This window comes from Podarcis raffonei, chromosome 5 (genome assembly GCF_027172205.1).
Source record: "Podarcis raffonei isolate rPodRaf1 chromosome 5, rPodRaf1.pri, whole genome shotgun sequence".
NCBI lineage: Eukaryota > Metazoa > Chordata > Lepidosauria > Squamata > Lacertidae > Podarcis > Podarcis raffonei.
The window spans coordinates 89472616-89493823 of NC_070606.1; the positions used below are offsets into that span (position 1 = coordinate 89472616).

The 21208-nt window shown below is 44.2% G+C and overlaps 1 protein-coding gene across 3 annotated transcripts in view; it reads left to right on the forward strand.

The window, feature by feature from the left end:
- NAALADL2 (N-acetylated alpha-linked acidic dipeptidase like 2) overlaps positions 1 to 21208 on the forward strand; it is a 740348-nt gene that overhangs the window by 545394 nt on the left and 173746 nt on the right. For 2 of the 3 annotated variants that reach the window (XM_053390588.1, XM_053390586.1), the window contains 3 exons: positions 4318 to 4461; positions 13706 to 13801; positions 16383 to 16588. In XM_053390588.1, the coding sequence (XP_053246563.1) occupies positions 4318 to 4461; positions 13706 to 13801; positions 16383 to 16588 (446 nt within the window). The remainder of the gene's footprint in view (positions 1 to 4317; positions 4462 to 13705; positions 13802 to 16382; positions 16589 to 21208) is intronic. The other variant, XM_053390587.1, reaches the window with a different exon arrangement.

Consider the following 21208-nt stretch of genomic DNA (forward strand, 5'->3'; position numbering starts at 1 on the left):
CAGCCCATGGGGGGATTGGTTTTAGATTAAGATTTACATTATGTCTCATTTGCATTTTTCATCTCCCCCCCTTTTTTTTACACTGAAACCTAGGGATGTTCTCACATTTGCTTATTAACGACACCCGTTACCTAAAGATGCATGCAGCAAGCTGGCAGATGGCCCTGCCTCTGCTCACGGGTGCCTTGGCAACAGAGCAGAATGTTTGAGTTTAACTTTATCCATGTTGTCGTTTCCTAACTTGCATGTTTCTCCATTTTGCTCTTTACTCCACGCAAACTCAAGTGTTTCCATTTACACACGCCTACATGCCTTCCTTCTGCTTTGCTGAAAGGGCCACCCACTCGCTATCTGTCAACTTTTCCTTGAAACCCTCTCCCTCTCTCTCAGCTGAAATCTTTGACAGTCTTTTGAGGACCACAGCTGCCTTGCCCGTGCTGGAGCCAGTTAACATTCCCCATCCCATCTCTGCAAAACCACAGGCCATTTCTTTGCCCCTTTGACAAAGGAGTGAGGAATTAATAGCTCACTATTTCGCCAATGGTGTCAAGTGGAGTGTTTTACAGTGGCGTGTTAAAGTGGCTCTAGATCAGTATATGTACCTTTGGGAATGAAGTAGAACTGTAGGACTGCTGTGTTTGTAGAGACAGGGGCCTTTTGTGAGAGGCTACCAGCTGGTTGTCCAGGAAGGTATAAAGAAGAAGAGTTTGGATTTGATATCCCACTTTATCACTACCTGAAGGAGTCTCAAAGCGGCTAACGTTCTCCTTTCCCTTCCTCCCGCACAACAAACACTCTGTGAGGTGAGTGGGGCTGAGAGATTTCAAAGAAGTGTGACTAGCCCAAGATCACCCAGCAGCTACATGTGGAGGAGCGGAGACGCGAACCCGGTTCACCGGATTATGAGTCTACTGCTCTTAACCACTGCACCACACTGGTACAAAAAGAGAAGGAAAGGTTTCTTATGGTCCTTTTTTATTTCAAACCTGACAGAGAGAGGCTATAGCACCCAGCCTCTTGGATAATGGTGTTGTCCCCAGTTCATCGCCACCCCCCTTCTCTCCCACTTCCTCATTCATCATCACCTCCTCTACAGGTGCTGCTAAGTGCCCTCTGTATTCAAGCTCTTTGCTCTCCTACTTTTAAGGCTCGCCGGGTTCTGGGAGATGGTGGGACTGGAATGCTTTCTAGGGACAACACGCCAGCCAGCTATTGCTCCGGTTCTAATTGCTCCTCCTCTCCCATTATTTCCCAACTTTCCCCCTCATCTGCCTCTCAGCTGTGACCTCCCTCAAACCCCTGTTGTAAATCTATACTGTCTTCCTTTTCCTTCTCCCTGGGAGGGTCAGGATGGGGAGGTGCCTCCACCATTCCTTCTCCTCTGCCCAGCCTCCGACACCTTCGGCTGATTAGCATTTTACATCCTTTTAAATGTATTTGTGGGAGAGTGATTATTGCTTTGTTTTATTCTTGTTCTTGCTTTTTAAATGTATTTTGAGTTTTTATTCTGTATTTTTACACTGTGACATGCCCTGAGATCTTCGGATGAAGGGCGGTGTAGAAATTTAATAAATAATAAATTTAGTAAAGAAATAAATTCAAGAAATATAAATACCCTATGCCTATGGTAGTGCACCAGTGAGGTAGAGTACCTGCAGTGTACAAATCCAACGAAGATTATTTAGTCGTGTGCACATGAAGGGGGTCTAAAGCAAGCCAGTGTAATTTAAGGTGGCATAAAATTATAACTGATCCAAATCCTGTTCAGCAGCGGGACTGCTGGTGGTGCTCTGCTTAAGCCTGGCAGAGGGAAAGGAAGCATTTGAAATGGTGTTGTATGCCAGGTTGCTAGGTTCTGTGACTGAGCTGAAAGGGCTTAGAATCCAACCTAAGTCATCCCATCCCCCCCGGTCTGGCTGCACCCCTGCCATGCCCCTGAAACACCCCTTTTGGGGTACTTACAATGCTATTGGCCCAACCGTCTTTGGCTTCGCCAACTGAGTGGGAATCAACTGACTGAGCCAGAGATCTGCTGCATCAGAGCAGTCCTATGCTGCTCTTCCCAGTGGATCTTGCCACAGGATCCCTGACTCTGTTAGATTGTATACGGAGCTCGTTTTGCACCCAGGGTGACTAAGCCAAAATCTTGATTGAGCACAACCATGCTTTTTTTTCTTTTCCATTGTAATTTATAATTTCCTGGAAGACAACACGGCCCTCCTTGCAGTGTCTGTTCACAGCATAAAACTGTCAAATTCCCATTAAGCTTAAGGTGAAAAATTAATGAACCATTCAGTTCAGTTATTTCAAAACTAATACAATTCTATTAGCATTGTAGCTGAAAGTCAAAGAAGTGGTATGCACAATTACAGTTCAGTGTCGAGTCAAACTTTCCCTTTTCTAAAGAAAGAAAACAAAAAGGAAGATCATTAAAATGGTATTTTAGGGCACAATAGGAACACACACACACACACTTTTCCTCAGACGTCTAGATACATGTTTGGCTTTATTCATCACTGACAAAACATGACTTTCCTGTGCAATAATTTGGCTGGGTGTAGGTTGCCAGTAGGAATGCAGAAAGTTGTCTTATACTGAATCAGAACAGTGAGCCATCTAGTTCAGTATGTCTTACACTGACTGGCAGCAGTATTCGTGGGTTTCAGTGGGGACATTTCTGGCTCTACATGGAAATGCCAGGGATGGGACTTCTGCATGTAAACAGATGCTCTGTTACTGAGCTCTGACCCCTGCTTAAAGCAAACTGTAAAAGGTCTTGGTTAAATGTTGATGAGGAGGGACCATATAAAGGTCAACACTTATTCAAGGACCACCATGCAAAACAGAGACCCACTTAGAACCCTTTACCAAAACATCAACCATGACACTTGTTTGGTACCCAGCTCCCCTGTAGAATTTGATAATGGTGTGAATTTGGTTCTAGAAGGAGGAGGAGTTTCGTTTCTGCTCCATGGTCACAAGGGAGCTAGACTTTTTCCAGGACACATCCTCTTTCTCAGGGGTACAAATTGCATTTACAGTGGTACCTCGGGTTAAGTATTTAATTTGTTCCGGAGGTCTGTACTTAACCTGAAACTGTTCTTAACCTGAAGCACCACTTTAGCTAATGGGGCCTCCTGCTGCCGCCACGCTGCCGCAGCATGATTTCTGTTCTCATCCTGAAGCAAAGTTTTTAACCTGAAGCACTATTTCTGAGTTAGCAGAGTCTGTAACCTGAAGCTTATGTAACCAGAAGCATATGTAACCCGAGGTAACACTGTATTTGCTTTGGATGGCTGTCATGGCGTCCTCTTTTTTTAATAATAATAATAATAATAATAATAATAATAATTTATTTATATCCTGCCCTCCCCAGCCGAAGCTGGGCTCAGAGCGGCTAACAACAGTAAAAGTAACACAGTTTACATAAAATCACAATCAATTAATTGAAATACATTCTAAAATCAATTCATACTAAAATCAATTCAGAATCAAATTAATGGCAACCATTGGGCTAGCATTCTATGAGGAGTACCAAAGGAGGGGGGTCAGGCCGTGCCTTGGCCAAAGGCCTGGCGGAACAGCTCTGTCTTGCAGGCCCTGCGGAAAGATGTCAAGTCCTGCAGGGCCCTAGTCTCTTGTGACAGAGCGTTCCACCAGATCGGGGCCACAGCCGAAAAAGCCCTGGCTCTGGTTGAGGCCAGCCTAACCTCCCTGTGGCCCGGGACCTCCAATATGTTTTTGTTTGAAGACTGTGTGCCTTCACACAGTACATTGTTAAAATGCAGTATTCACTTCCAAAGGAGGCAGTGATGGCCACCAACTTGGGTGGCTTCAACAGAGGAGAGGACAAATTCATGGAGGTAAAGGCTATGAATAGCTATGATGGCTGTGCTTTGCCTCCATGGTAGGGGGCTGTATGCTTCTGATTACCGGTTGCTGGGCATATATCCTGCTTACAGGCTTCCTACAGGCATCCAATTAGAATCATAGAATTGTAAACTTGGAAGGGACCTCAAGGGTCATCCAGTTCAGCCCCCTGCAATGCAGTTCAATCTCAGCACCCATGAAAGATATCCACCCAGCCTCTGCTTAGAAACCTCCAAGGAACGAGAGTCCACCACCTCCTGAGGGAGACTGTTCCATGGTCAAACAGCTCTTACTGCCAGAAAACGTTTCTCGGAAATCCAAAAGTGCCTGTCATGGAATCAGAGTGGCATGTTCTGTTCGTGAACTCTTCAAATGCACTGATCTAGAGAAAGGTTTTATTGTCATATACTTATGTTGTTCTCTTTACCCCCTCAACTCTCCTTGAAGATGGAAGCTATAAACAGAACCGATCGAACCTCACTTCTCTATTAGTCCAGCCTATTTGTGCAGCATTGGTGAGGAAGTTGTTCCCTTCCCCTGAGAAGGCTGGTGGAAATGAAGATTGCGAACCCCTGGAATTGCTGGCTACAGGTAACAGTTTTCCTCTCTCTCTCTCTCTCTCTCTCTCTCTCTGAATGACGATCCTCTTTAAATTCAGAACTTCCATAAGCCCTTGAAATTGCATTACGCATAATTGTGTATAATTGGGGGCTTTGACCAATTGCAGGTACATTCCTTTAGCAGCACTTTAAGAAGAGGCGAGGAGAGAGAGAAAATATATATCAATTACATTCTGAAGAGCTTGCTGAGATTGAGCTCAGAACATTCTGAACAGCCGCTGATAAGAAGCATGATGTTAATGGGGTGGGGGAGAGAAAGTATTTCACAAACTCGTTTAAAAACACACAAAAATTCACAAAGCTTACACATACCTGGCTCATTGTTTGTTGCATCTGCCAAGATCTAACTAATGCAAGTCAGATATCTGGAGTACCACGTCTCTCAGCACATGGCATTAAAGTCTAATTCATGCTATTGACTGAGAAGATCCCTCCGATTCACCCAAGAGAGGCTTCTGTAGATGCAGTGCCGTTTGTTAGGCCTTGTTGGACAACATACGATATCAGGGAAGCGTTTAAGGCACCAGGAGAGCATTAAAGATTTGGCTTTCCTCACGATTCTCTCCCCCCAAGTGTGTGCCTCCAGCATATCTACTAAGCTCTCTACAAATAGCTCTGTTTGTGTACACTTTCATTTGTATCACATTGCAGCAAATAGAGTGCTGTGTTTGCACCTCTGTGTTGCGTGCTTGTATATCAATAAGGGGACATGCTTCACTTAGGGTAAAAATAAATAAATCTGACAACAAAGAGGCAGAAATTGAGCAAAATTTGGCGAAAGGTGTTCTCATCTGAATGTTTTGGGAAGCATCATACACTCAAGGAAAGGCAGCAGATCACAGCATTTTAAAGTTGGAAGGGATCCTATGGTCCATCTAGTCCAATCCCTTGCAATGCAGCAACCTCAGCTAGATCATACATTGCAGATGGTAATCCAGCCTCTGCTTAAAAATATCCAAGGAAGGAGGGCCCACAACCTTTTGAGGGAGACCGTTCCACTGTTAAACATCTCTTACGGTCACAGCTGTCCATGGAGGCGCAGGTCAGTTCTGTGTCCAGGGCAGCTGTTTATCAGCTCCATCTGGTATGCAGGCTGAGACCCTACCTGCCCGCGGACTGTCTCGCCAGAGTGGTGCATGCTCTAGTTATCTTCCGCTTAGACTACTGCAATGCGCTCTACGTGGGGCTACCTTTGAAGGTGACCCAGAAACTACAACTAATCCAGAATGCGGCAGCTAGACTGGTGACTGTGAGTGGCCGCCGAAACCATATAACACCAGTCTTGAAAGACCTACACTGGCTCCCAGTACATTGCCGAGCACAATTCAAAGCATTGGTGCTGACCTTTAAAGCCCTAAACAGCCTCGTCCCAGTATACCTGAAGGAGTGTCTTCACCCCCATTGTTCTGCCCAGACACTGAGGTCCAGCATCAAGGCCCTTCTGGCGGTTCCCTCGCTGCAAGAAGCCAAGTTACAGGGAACCAGGCAGAGGGCCTTCTCAGTAGTGGTGCCCGCCCTGTGGAATGCCCTCCCACCAGATGTCAAAGAGAACAACAACTCCCAGACTTTTAGAAGACATCTGAAGGCAGCCCTGTTTAGGGAAGCCTTTAATGTTTAATAAGCTATTGTATTTTAATATTCTGTTGGAAGCCGCCCAGAGTGGCTTGGGAAACCCAGCCAGATGGGAGGGGTATAAATAAATACATTATTATTATTATTAGTAGTAGTAGTAGTAGTAGTAGTAGTAGTAGTAGTAATTTTATTATTATGTTAGTCCTGATGTTTAGTCAGAATTTCTTTTCTTATTACGTGAAACCATTGGTTTGGGTCATGCCCTCCAGAGCAGCAGAAAACAAGCTTTCTCCATTCTCCATGTGGCAGAGCTTTGGATATTTGAAGACAGCTCTCATACCTCCTCTCAGTCTCCACTTATCCAGGCTATTGGCCTGGCAGAAAGAGTGAGGATATATGGCGATGTTACGTTTCAGTGAGGATATATGGCGATGTTACGTTCCATCTGGTACATCTATCCATACCCTGAGATGGAACCAATGTGCTTCAGATATGTCCGGAGTGATAGGCAAGAAACTGAAAGATACAGGTTTGGGGGAAGGAGAAGTACCTTTTGCCAGTGGGTGGTTGGTGGCCATTGGGACTGGTGGGGTAGAAATCAGTGAGGCCAATGACTGGTGGAGCTTCAGCCAATGACAGCCAGAGCCAACCAATTTGAGTTTTGTCTCTACCATCCCCGCTGCTGGGAACTGAGGAAGTGCAGTTCTGTTTTGCAGAGCCGTGCAGAGCCTCATGTCTTTCAGTAGTCACATAGTTTCTTGTGTCTTTCAGTAATCACATAGTTTCTTTTGGGGGGGGGGATGTGGTATCAATTTCTGTCCAGCTCGAAAGGAGTGTGTATTATATTTATGAGGAAAACCACACCAGCTTATGCTGTTGAACAGCGAAAGGTCTCAAAAATCAATCCAGATTTATTTAGAGGAGGGTGGAGAACAGTTAAATCAGATTAAACAAACAGTGTCCAAGGGATCAATCACTTCCATACAAAAGGTGACAGAAGAGCAAGTTCGTACTGCAGCAACTTCCAGTCGTTCATCAGCTGTGCTAAATAAGGCATTGCATGAGAAAGTTTACAGTATATTCAGCATTCTGTCTGCAGCCATTGATTCACAATTAACTTTCTTCATAGACTATTTGATACACTGCTAAGCAAGAATTAATTTTGCAGAGATAAATGCACTGTATTAATGATGCAGTGTGGAATTTTCCCCTATCAGGCTGGCCTGCTACATAGATAGCATCCATTTCTCTTTTACAAAACCTTGGGTTACAAATTCTTTCCAGATTAGAGTCAAAATGTGGATGGGATAAATTTCCGAGATGAAAAAGGTACCAGGATAAAGCAATGGAAACTAATTAAGTAAAGTTGTTTGTGTATTTTCAACAGTATAAGAGACTGTTTATTATTAGCATTACAGTGGAACCTCGGGTTGCGAACATGATTCATGCGGGATGCACGTTCGCAACCCGCAGCGCCACATCTGTGCACGTACGGGTTGCAATTCGCCGCTTCTGCGCATGTGCAAAGTGTGATTTAGTGCTTCTGCACATGTGTGAGTGCTGAAACCCGGAAGTAACCCGTTCCGGTTCTTCTGGGTTCTGCGCGGTGTGCAACCTGAAATCGCATAACCTGAAGCGTCTGTAACCCGAGGTACCACTGTAGTTATTCCCAAAAGAAATCCCCGCTGTTAAAAAGCATATGAAATTGATACACTTTTAACTTATTAAATTGGAAAATTTAATACATAAATAAAAAAATTATCTATGCATCTATCTATCTTTATGAGAGAAGGAGGCTCCCAGTGATGTACTGGGGAGAATTCCAGATTTGCAAGGATGTTAATTCATATCCTTGCTCAGTCATAAAGTTCCCTAAACTACACACTGGGAGAGGTGCAACGATAAATGGCTTATGCAACGGAAATCCACTCACACAATGAGACTTCCGGTTTATCAGCTACCTGCATGCCCCTCCATCTGCTCCAGATGGTCCCCCAATCTTCCTGAGCATATTTTGGGGGCATATGGTAGCTTCTGGGGAGAGTAGGACCCCCACTGCATGAGAAGACACCCAGTCAAGCTATAGTGAATCTCACCAAATCATGCCTTATGAGGAACGGCTAAGGGAGCTGGGCATGTTTAGCCTGGAGAAGAGGAGGTTAAGGGGTGATATGATAGCCATGTTCAAATATATAAAAGGATGTCACATAGAGGAGGGAGAAAGGTTGTTTTCTGCTGCTCCAGAGAAGCGGACACGGAACAATGGTTCCAAACTACAAGAAAGAAGATTCTACCTAAACATTAGGAAGTACTTCCTGACAGTAAGAGCTGTTCGACAGTGGAATTTGCTGCCAAGGAGTGTGGTGGAGTCTCCTTCTTTGGAGGTCTTTAAGCAGAGGCTTGACAACCATATGTCAGGAGTGCTCTGATGGTGTTTCCTGCTTGGCAGGGGGTTGGACTCGATGGCCCTTGTGGTCTCTTCCAGCTCTATGATTCTATGATTCTATGATTCTATGATTCTATGGAGTCTTGCACTGTGGATGCTTGTCTGTTTATCACCTGTAAACGGCTCCTCGGTTTGAGGTAGTCCTGAGCATCATTTGGTCTTGTGGGACTCCTCCCCTGTCAGTGGGCCCCAGCTGTGGGTTCTCTGGCTGTGGTGGCACTGGGCAGGCACATCTTATGACTCATTTAATTTCCCACCATGTTCCACAGCACTAGAAAAATAGCTATTATTATTATTATTATTATTATTAATGCAGGCTACAGCCTGCACTGCCCCACTGCACTGCCCCACCCCACACAAACAGCCCCATGGTTTGGAACAATTTGAACCATACAATACAATACAATACGATAATCTTTATTGTCATTGTCCCATAAAGAACAACAAAATTGAAAATCTACATCAGACATTCAGAAACCAACAAGCCTGCTATCCCAGCCTGGTTAGCCCCCTAAAAACTCTGATATCCCACAATTAAATACAATATACTCCCATAGAGACTACCTTACACTGTGTTTAAAACCGGAATCGCATTTGAATAGAAACTGTTAGTCAGACGGCTAGTCCTAGTCTTTATAACCCTGTACCTTCTTCCAGAAGGCAGAAGCTGAAAGAGATCATTTCCGGGGTGTGCACTATCCTGCACTATCTCTGCAGCTTTCTTATGGCACCTGGAAGCATAGATTTGATCCAAGGTGGGAAGAGTGCACCCAGTTATTCTCTCTGCAAGTCTTTACAACCCTGGACAACATATATACTCACATAAAGGACATGCTACATCAGCAGGCAATCTAATGGTTCTGAGTGTCCGTTCCCATTAGCTGAGCAAATGTCAATAATCAGGGATGATGGGAGTTGTAGTCCAACATTTGGAGACCCACCTCTGACATATCACATGATACGTTTCCTACACAATTTGGGCCCTCAGTGCTATCCATGTGCGGCCACAGATATGCACTGTGTACAACAGTGACAAAGGAACATGAGGCCACATGTGTTCGTTATGCATCGGCTAATGGTTTTCGAAGTAAAAAGGGCTCAGGAAGATGGGGGCAAACTGGAACTGTTAATGATAAGAGTAATCCCTTTCTGTTCTTTTAGTCGTGAAGTAGCTTTATGGTTTAGATAAAGTTTAGAGAATATTTCAAGCCGCATTAAGCTAAAGTCTCCCTGTCACTTTTCAGAGCATAAAGTAGAAAGAGATAAAGTTGTCAAGACCTTTAAAGTCTTTCATCGGACGTCTAACAGTGGAAAGTGAGATTTGTTGTCAGAACTGTTTAAGGGAAATTAAATTTTACTCCTTTTCCATACTCCATTGAGAGCTCTTTGAGCCTTTTGTTAGGCGCACTAAGCCTTTAAACCAAGCAATGTTACTGTACAATGTGCCCATTCATTTTATTATCTGATTCCAGAACATACCGCTTGCCGGTGGAGAACATTCTCTTTCATTACTACCCATTTAAGGATGAAATGACCATTGAAGAAGGCATGGTGTGGCCTCCAAAAATGGGTTCTATTTCCCCTCTTCTTCTGTAACTGTTGCAGCAATAGGGACGGGGGAGAAATTTGAGGAATTCAGTTTCAAAAGTGGATTCATCTCATCTACACATCCCACCCAATCTGTGGATTGGAGATGGGTGCAAAAAAAATTGTTCTTCTTACAGAAAGCTACTACCTAGTGCAGCTAGTCAATCAACGGATTTTCAGTGCTTGCAAAGCTCTGTGTGCAGCTCTCTGCAAGCCATGGCATTGTCTGATTGCAAAGAGTTGTGCACCCAGCTATGATATGGGGGAAGGCTGCAACCTCGCTTTTGGCCCAGCCACATTTTTACCTGACCCAGGTGCAGAGCAGATAGGTCTGGCCTGACCACAAGGGCTTTCAAGGCCACATGAGTAATCCTGGTGGGTCTACTTAGCTAAATCATCTTGCTGTCCCTGTTTAAAATGCAGCTGATATTCCCATACCATGATTGTATGGGGGGGGCTCACTGCCCCTTAGATCCATGGGGAGCAGCCATTCTCCTCCCCCCTCCCTGCAAAAACATCTGGACACTGATAGTGCAACATCAGTTCCCATCACTCTCAGGGGGAACTGCACGCACTAGGGAAATTGTTTGCAAAGTTTGTGAACCAGGCAAAATTCCATTGAAAATATATATATTAGGGTAAATGTTGCTGATGAATTTTGATATTTTTTCCTTTAAAAAATTGAATATTGATATGGAAATGTTCAGAGCTTCACTTAAACGAGACCCTTGTTCCCCTGACAGAACTACTCTTAATGGTTTAACCATTACTGTACTCCATATCCTCTAACTGTTAGAGTCTAACATTTATCTGACGAAAATAGGGACGTCCTATTCAACAATAACAATTTTATTATTTATACTCCACCCATCTGACTGGGTTGCCCCAGCTACTTTGGCGGCTTCCAACATATATAAAAACATAATTAAAAAATTCCCTATAGAGGGCTGCCTTTAGATGTCTTCTAAAGTTTGCATAGTTACTTCTCTCTTTGGCTCAGGGGTTGCTTAACTCCATACCCTCCAACATTTCTTTGATGAAAATAGGGACATCCTTAGGAATCGAATCAGAAACCGGGACAGCTTCTGTAAATCCAGGAAAATAGGGAGACTTGGAGGCTCTGTCAATCTGAAGTGTAGCTCTGTGAGGGAAATAGGGCCCTCCTAACAATTCTCAACGTCCTTAGCAAACTACAGTTTTCAGGATTGTTTGGGTCAAGCCATGACTGCTCAAAGTTGTACAATACTGCTTTGAATGTATAGTGAAGATGGGACCATATACTGTGCTTGTACCATTTTTAATGGTTTTATATAGCTGCACACTACTCTGGTGTTTTGTAAGAGGGCGGTATATTTTATAAATAAAAATAAATAAATACACAGCCGGGCACGCAGACAAATCTGAACCACAAGATTGATGATCTTTGTCTGACCCCATCCAAACCCCAGGCTTGGTGGGGTGAATCTGTGTGCATTGTGAATCTATGCACAGGTGAAATCCCCACTCACGTTATTGGCATTAATGCTCAGAACTTCAGTATCGTAGCTTGCACTGTGTTGTATTATTATTAACATTTTGCTGAAGGTGGGGGGAGGAAAAGTCTATTTGCTATTGCTCCCCTTTCAGCCCGTAATGAGGTCATTTGTTTTCTCAGCCCGAGAGGTAAAAGAAGAAAAAAAAGATATTAGTTTTAATTAATTTTTAAAACAAACTCATTAGTCAAATGCTGGGAACATGAACTTGAAAGCCCTTTTGACAACGACAGAGGGACGGGTTATTTTCCTTGTTGCAATATTCTCTCAGTGGAAACATTTCTGTGTGCTTCTGGAACGAGACCAGAAAATGAGCTGACTGGGGTTGGCTGAGGAGGAACAGCCAGCGAAATAATTGCCTCTGATTCTTCCCACATCTTCCCATTGGCTCCATGACTTTTGATACATACACCATCCTACATTCCAAATCCCATTTTCTTCTCTCGATTGCTCTTCTCTCGACTGCCAAACTGGCGACAGCGATGTTCGAAAAGGGAGGTATTACCAGACTGGGGTAGCCCTGAGGTTTGCAGAGAAGCATTAAATTTGGGAGTTTTAAAGTAGCAGGGGGCTTGTTGCAGAATAGGTTCTGTGTCTCACCTCAAGGAAGACAGAGATGACTATAAAGTGTAATATGGAACTTTACTTAACACCATCAGTTAATACTGGTTAAAGCAGGAGGGGAAAGAGAAACTACATTTATAATTCAAGAAGTAACCCCCCTCCCAGAAACCCCATTGTGGCTCTGTTCTTCCTCTTAGTAAAGTATTAATTAAACATTGCCGCTTGTTTGAACAGAACGAAGGAGGAGGAACCCAGAAGAGTCCAGCGCAGACTGAGCATGCTCAGTATCCATGGGGCATTGACTAACTCAGGCTTCCTCAAACTCGGCCCTCCAGATGTTTTGAGACTACAATTCCATCGCCCCGACCACTGGTCCTGCTAGCTAGGGATCATGGGAGTTGTAGGCCAAAAGCATCTGGAGGGCTTAGTTTGAGGAAGCCTGGACTAACTGTTGAGGCAGCAGGGAGGGAAAACTGGGTTGGCTGGAAAGAAGAGACATATAGATATAAAAGGTCTTGAGATAACCTCATTCTATGGGTAGGCCGCTTCCTGGATCATACTGGGTGTGGCGGAGCCACAATGCTATCTTCCTAGCTGGTGGGTCACTGCTAGTTACCGGGAGGAAGTGAGGAAGTCAGCATGGCATGGCGCAAATACATTGGCAGGAGCCCCAGATTGGCTGTGCTGGCATGTTTGCCTTGCCCTGATCCCCCTATTTCCTCACTATTTACCCTCTCCCTCCCAGTAAACGACATCAAGCCAGCCACAAGGAAGTGAGTGTAGCAGCTCTACTGCATGTGACAAGATGGTTTTGGAGAACAGGCCATAGAAAACAGCGTGGAAATCCGAGATTTTAATATACAGTGGTACCTCTGGTTACATACTTAATTCGTTCCGGAGGGCCGTTCTTAATCTGAAACTGTTCTTAACCTGAAGCACCACTTTAGCTAATGGGGCCTCCTGCTGCTGTGCCGCTGCCGCGTGATTTCTGTTCTCATCCTAAAGCAAAGTTCTTAACCCGAGGTACTATTTCTGGATTAGCGGAGTCTGTAACCTGAAGCATATGTAGCCTGAAGAGTATGTAACCCGAGGTACCACTGTACCTGGATTGGGCAGCAGGGTGTTCAACACAATGATAACAACAAAAAACCAAAACCAAAAACTGCAGAGCCTAATGAACATACATAGTGGACCCAGAATGCTGATTGACTGGGGAACAGATGGGAGTGGCTGGGACCCTGAAAAGAAGCACTTCACACTGCAACGTTTTGTTGCAGGCGTTCCTTTTCTCCTTCTCATATTTCTCATAATCAGACTGTGGGTGCTGTTGCTTATGTAGCCGAAACGGAACCACTTAAGCAAAGGTTTTTCTAAGTGTTTTGTGGCTGGATGCCACCCAGAGTGGCACTGGGGAAGCCCAGCCAGATGGGCGGGGTATAAATTATTATTATTATTATTATTATTATTATTATTATTATTATTATTATCTCAAACATATGTTCTTTCTCTCTTAGCAGAAAGAAGAACCGTGACACTGGAAGTTCAAACACAACCAACATACAAAACAATGTCCAATGTCGTTGCATACTTAAGAGGAGCCACAATTCCTGGTACGTATATCTTTAGTCCGACACCTGGAGTGGTTGAAAATAAGAAGGCAGTTGGGTGGGTCAATGACTGGGGGCAGATTGAGCTTGACAGTGCAGGGCCTCATTGGTCTAGAAATCACTGAGTGCTGCATGTTATCTAAATTTCATTACTTTAATTTTCATTTTCTTAAATGAAAGGATTTTATTAAAGCTTTTCCATAATACAATAAAGTAAAAAAAAAATCTAAATAAAAACAAAAACAAAGAGAAAAGAAAACACCACAGAAAAACGAAAATCAGAAAAGAAAAGAAAAAAATGGGAAGAAAAGTAAAAAGGACTTCCCATTTTCCCTCCGTCAGTTGCACAAAAGAAATTATTCAAAATAATCGCTATAGAATGACTCCCAGTGGATCTACTGTATGTAAGGCAATATTTTCCCAACCTCCTGACCCAAATAGGTTAATTCATTTTCCTTCTTACACTAGAAGTCCAAAATGGGATCTCTAATTATTATTATTAATAATAAATGCCAGTGATATTTTTTCCCTATATTCAAACACATCAACTTTGTCCCCAACCATTCCTTCATATTGAACAATAATAAGTCTTTCCATTTTGGTTCCATCTTTTATTTCAGATTGGTGTATTTCAGGCAGGTCTCAGCTAAGTTTTATACTCAGAGTAGAGCCACTGAAATTAATAGACCTAACTTAGTCACGTTCATTGATTTTGACAGGTCCACTCTGACTAAAACTTAGCTGAATGCCACCCAAATTCTTGTTCTGTACTGTTCTCTTGGGGCCTAGACATTATGGGGGGGGGAATACGGATACCTGCACTCTGTTAGTTTCATACATTATATAAAGCAACAACAACAACAAAATCCTCTGAACCTCAGTCTATTGATTCTTGCACCAGTTAAAGCTCATTGCAAATTGTGTCTAAAATTCTTCCACAGTGTTATTGCAGTGAGGAGAACTACCAGGGAAATTTGTCAATCAGACTGTGTGTGCCCAATTAAAAAATGTTCATAAGTAGTAATCGCAGGGGGGTAAAAACCCTGAGGAATATGTAATTTCATAGACAATTTAATGTACAGACAATTTGCTATACAGACTTCCCCAGCACACGCCAACATGTTGCCAGCAGGGATGTGTGAGTAACTTCAGATAAGAATAAAAATAAGAATACCCTTTAACTTTTCTTTATTTAAGAAAGGGGCTTTTTATGCTAAACTGTTGTTAGACTAGAATCATCATGACAGACATAAATATTATGTTTCCGAGCAAATGTACCAGAACAATTTGAGGCTGGGCAGGGGCTTTTAAAGTCGTTCCTTTTTGATGTGCTTTAAAGCTACAGTTGCCACCTACAGTCTCTTGAAGTGAAATCTGGAGGCAGCTTGACATTACCTGCTGAGGTGACAAGTCTGAGGGATTTTTAAAGGGTTTTGACAAGACTAATGAATTTTACCAGGCTGTAGCTCTATAGGCAGTGGCAGGCGGTAGGCTCTGAATTTTCAGTGGTGCCCTGTGTGATGCTAACATACAGCGCCCCCGCTGCTCATGCTCTGCTCTGACGACATCTGGGGGCCAAAGATTCTCCACCTAAGGGCTCTTCTTATGTCACCTCAGTGCCTTTAGAGCAGGCACCCCCAACCCTCAACCCTCCAGATGTTTTGGACTACAATTCCCATCATCCCTGACCACTGGTCCTGCTAGCTAGGGATCATGGGAGATGTAGGCCAAAACATCTGGAGGGCCGCAGGTTGGGCATGCCTGCTTTAGAGCAAAGAAGGCAACAGCCCACAGTGTCACATAGAGTTCAGATATGCCCATTTTGGTTTACTCCCTGAGGCACAGCCATGAATTTAAGTGTAATCGCTTACTCCAGTTTTACCAGTTTCAGTTGTTTCTGAAACCTGCTCAGTCTTCAGTGACAACAGATAAGTTTTGAAGATGAGGCACTCAGAAGAGTTCTGTACCGTGAGCTACAACTTTACAGGGAACCAGGCAGAGGGCCTTCTCAGTAGTGGCACCCGCCCTGTGGAACGCCCTCCCACCAGATGTCAAAGAGAACAACTACTACCAGACTTTTAGAAGACACCTGAAGGCAGCCCTGTTTAGGGAAGCTTTTAATGTTTGGTGCATTATTGTATTTTAATGTTTTGTTGAAAGAGTGGCTGGGAAAGCCCAGCCAGATGGGTGGGGTAGAAATAATAAATTATTATTATTATTATTATTATTATTATTATTATTATTATTATTAATTAGGCTGGCGCAGCAGGCAAATATGTTTGCATCTCTGGTTGGGATCAGGGTACCAAGTAGCCAAAATCTAACTAAGGCTTAACAGGTATAAAGCTTTTGCTTTCTCATGAACAGGCATCTTGAAGCCGGCTGATTTCAGTGGTGCACAGCAGATGCGATGCAACTGGGCAAAAATGGGAAAGTTAATGCTTTCAATGCTGATTTCTCGTGCTGCTTAATTAACAACAACAAAACAAAAATTGCTTGGTTTATTGTCTTTCCTCCTCCTCCTCCTCCTCCTCCTCCTCCTCCTCCTCCTCCTCCTCCTTCTTCTTCTTCTCCCCATCCCCAGATAGATATGTAATAGTTGGCAGCCACCACAGCACGTTAGGTGCCTACAGTAGGCAGCAGTGGGCTCATGGAACTGCCGTGATGACTGCATTCATCCAGGCCTTGATGAGGAAAGTGAAGAAAGGATGGAGACCTGACCGGACCATCATTTTCTGTTCATGGGGAGAAACTGTGTTTGGCAAGATCGGCTCCTACGAGTGGGCAGAGGTAAGAAAATGCTGCCTTTTACCAATGTCCTTAACCCAAGGGAAGCTGGGGTTGCCAGAAGGATCAGCACCAGCAGCCAGCACCTTTGGACACTAGCACTGTAAGGAGCTACAGTGGTACCTCTGATTACGAACTTAATTCGTTCCGGAGGTCTGTTCTTAACTTGAAACTGTTCTTAACCTGAGGTACCACTTTAGCTAATGGTGCCTCCCACCTTGCTGCGCCGCCGGCGTGCGATTTCTGTTCTCATCCTGAGGTAAAGTTTTTAACCTGAGGTACTGCTTCCGGGTTAGCGGAGTCTGTAACCCAAAGTGTTTGCAACCCGAGGTGTTTGTAACCTGAGGAAGCATAGAGTTGGAAGGGACCATGAGGGTGCAATGCAGGAATCTTTTGTCCAACATGGGGTGCATTTCTGTGAGGGCTTTAATTGGAAATTAATGGGGAGAACAACTTAAAACTGGAAAAATTAGAATCTGAAAGAAACTCAAAGGTTTAAAGATGTGTCATGGGTTCGAAACCCACATTGGACAAAAGATTCCTGCATTGGAGGGGGTTGGACTAGATGACCCTTTTCTTCCAACTCTTGCGTTTTATTATTCAAAGCAGCTAGGCCCCTTGGGAGTGTCTGTTGACTGAAATGTTTGCAAGGTTTCCGGCATGCCTACCAAAGAGCTTTATTGACTAAAATGAAGATGATCTCATTTTTTTTTAAAAAAATGCATTACAGACTCATATTTTTTTGGTGGTGACTGATGAGTCAGCAGCAAGGTAAACAAGGTGAATGAGACGCCTAAAAATAGTAGAAGGGAACTGAGCACTGCCTGCTATTAGTTCACACCAATGCAAGCAATTAATCACAAGTGCTTTTCAGAGTTCCCCCCCGCAATTTGTAGACAATTAAAGTGTTCCTCTGTGGCAAACAAAAGCTAAGCAGAGTCAACTGAATGGTGAGCCTACCAGATGAAAATAATTTTCTAGAGGTATGTCAGAATCCATTGAGGGCACAAGAAGTGTTAATGAGACAATCTGTCAATCTGGTAGAAGTCCCTACCTTTCTCAGTCAATCAGCGACGTGGAGGAAACTGGGTAAATAAGCAGTAAGGACAATCTAGGTGGGTGGCTAATTGGTACATGCCTGTCTGTCAGATCAGACAACAAAGCAAGGCAGAAGAAAAAGATGGATGGGGAAATGTTAAAACTTAGGATAAACACATACTAGCACATTTAATCAGAGCACTTGAATAAGATGGATCAGAACAGGTACATGTTTTACCTGGCCTGTTGTGATCCTCTGAATCCAAAACAATGAAGAATATGAAACTGTAATACCTATTATCATATTATTATTATTTTGAATTGTTGCATTATCAGTTTGATTCAACTGTGGTTGAATTATGGTGCTTCAGTTTATGATTCCCAATTTGCCATTCCCAGCTATTTAAAATCAAAGAGCACACCAAGGTAAACAGTTGCTCTCAGACTTCTGCTTTCTATTTGCAGCATGCGTAAGTGTATTTAATAATGTTGTGACGTGCCCTTCTTGAGCTACAGCATGCTGATTGACTTAAATAAAAAGATGTGTGTCTCTTTCTCTAACACACACACAATTCAAATGTGAAGGGGGCTTCAGCAGCACTGCCTCCCCCCCCCCCCCTGCTGCTGAGCGAAGTGTCAACAATGCTGTTATCTCTACAGATTACCATTGGACATTCACATGAATAGGTCCAAGGGACGTGGGAAGTGAAGTCCTAGGAAGCTCATTTGGGAGGAAGAGATCTGCACATGGGTACAGCAGTGTGCACACAAGGCCCTTTCACACGAACACCAGATTTGCAGCCAGTGAGAGGAATGTCTAACACCCATGCTATCAAGGGGCGGCGGCGGCAGCACTTCACGCCCAACCTTACCTCAGTGAGCTTTATCAATGTGCCCAAAGCCTGTGGCCATATCATCAAATGGACTTCAAGGGTTATAGCATCTGATAGTCATAGTTGTGTCTAGCAACACATGTAGCTCATCTTTGAATGTGTGGAAGTGGGAGCCCTAGTTCATAAAGAAGGAATGAGCACACAGTGAGGGGAGAACATGCTGGAGTGTAAAAGCTCTGCCCCCTCTCATTTGAAAAGGGGAGGACAGGAAGGAATGTGCTGGTTTCACCTTCTGTCCCTAGCCACATTGCTCTCTGTGGTTTCTAGGGTGACTGTGTGTTGAAGAGAATCCTCCTATACAGGGCAGGTGCCACTACCAAGAAGGCCCTCTACCTGGTTCCCTGTAACCTCACTTCTCGCAGGGAGGGAACTGCCAGAAGGCCCTTGGCGCTGGACCTCAGTGTCCAGCCTGAATGATGGGGGTGGAAACGCTCCTTCGGGTATACTGGGACGAGGCTGTTTAGGACTTTAAAGGTCAGCACCAACACTTTGAATTGTGCTCGAAAATGTACTGGGAGCCTATGTAGATCTTTCAGGACCAGTGCTATATGGTCTTGGTGGCTACGCCCAGTCACCAGTCTAGCTGCCACATTCTGAATTAGTTGTAGTTTCTGAGTCACTTCAAAGTATCTCCGTGTAGAGCGCATTGCAGTAGTCCAAGCGGGAGAGAACCAGAGCATGCACCACTCTGGCGAGACAGTCTGTAGGCAGGTAGGGTCTCAACCTGTGTAGCAGATGCAGCTGGTAGACAGCTGCCCTGGACACAGAATTGACCTGCACCTCCATGGACAGCTGTGGGTCCAAAATGACACCCAGGCTGTGCACCTGGTCCTTCAGGGGCACAGTTACCCCATTCAGGACCAGGGAGTCCTCCACACCCGCCTGCCCCCTATCCCTCCAAAACGGTACTTCTGTCTTGTCAGGATTCAACCTCAGTCTGTTAGCCTCCAGCCGCCTCCTGATGCTCACACAGGACATTCACTGCCTTCACTAGTTCTGATTTAAAAGAGAGGTAGACTGGGGTGGGAGTAACATGCTTGTGCATACTCTCTCCCTCCACCCAACATTGCAAGTGGCTGCAGCATAGGTGGAAATGGGTCACTGAGGCCCCTTACATCAGCTGGGCAAAGCTAGACTAGCTACTTCCCCTTCTCCTTGGGCTGCTTTTATTCCAGAGGTCAATGAGGCTTCCTTTTGAATTCTCATTTGTTCCCGAATTAGCATTAAAGAATGGGTATTCCTAGGGAAAGCAGTGAGGCAAAAAAAGTGGGGGAAAGCACACAGACACAGAGGTTTGAAGTGTGACTCTGTGCCTAGAAAGTGCGGTGCAAAAAGTGTGGATACCACCCCCCACGCTGGTGATCATTAGAAGAAAAATGCCTGTCTTGCTTTGACTTGGATGCCTTTACAAGAGAGTTAGCCCAATTCGTGGAGTATAAGGCTATCAATGTCTATTAGCCACAAAGTATTAAGATTGAGGGCACAAGGGGACAGCAGAGGACGAGGTGGTTGGACAGTGTTCTCGAAGCTACCAACATGAGTTTGACCAAACTGCGGGAGGCAGTGGAAGACAGGAGTGCCTGGCGTGCTCTGGTCCATGGGGTCACGAAGAGTCGGACACGACTAAATGACTAAACAACAACAACAACAAATTATTTCCACTATTGGAGGAAGCACATCGCTGGGTACTAGCCGCTGGGAATCACAGGTAGGGAGAAGGCTGTTGTACTCAGGTCCTCCGGAAAAATAATCTCTCAAATGACCTGTTGATGGCATTTTACCATTGTACTGTTGAGAGTGTATTAACTTATGGTCTGTGTGTGTGGTTTGGGAGCTGCACGGTCAGGGGAAAAACAATGCTGTCCAGGGTTGTAAAGACTGCGGAGAGAATAATTGGGTGCACTCTTCCCATCTTGGAACAAATCTATGCTTCCAGGTGCCATAAGAAAGCTGCAGAGAGAGTGCAGGATAGTGCACACCCCTGAAATGATCTCTTTCAGCTTCTGCCTTCTGGAAGAAGGTACAGGGTTATAAAGACTAGGACTAGCCGCTTGAGAAACAGTTTCTATCCAAATGCGATTTTGGTTTTAAACGCAGTGTAAGGTAGTTTCTATGGGAGTATGTTGTTGTTATTTAGTCGTTTAGTCATGTCCGACTCTTCGTGACCCCATGGACCAGAGCATGCCAGGCACTCCTGTCTTCTACTGCCTCCCGCAGTTTGGTCAAACTCATGCTGGTAGCTTCGAGAACACTGTCCAACCATCAGAACACTGTCCAACCATCTATGGGAGTATATTGTATTTAATTATGGGGTATCAGAGTTTTTCGGGGGTTAACCAGGCTGGAATAGCAGGCTTGTTGGTTTTTGAATGTCTGATGTAGATTTTTTTCAATTTCATTGTTCTGTATGGGACAATGACAGTAAAGATTATTGTATTGTATAAGTATCTGGTTGGCCACTGTGGGAACAGGAAGCTGAACTGGCTAGGCCTGATGCAGCAGTACTTTTCTCATATTCTTATGACTGGCATTCTGATGGAGAGGGAAGAGGGAGGAAAAGCAAATTTAGGCCTGGCTCTTCTCAGGTGCTTTATGAAGTCAGCAGCAGCTGTAAAACTATAATGGAGAGATTTGACAGGGGATGCCGCCATAACAAAGTTGAAGTGTGCTGAAATTATTGCTAAATGGAAAG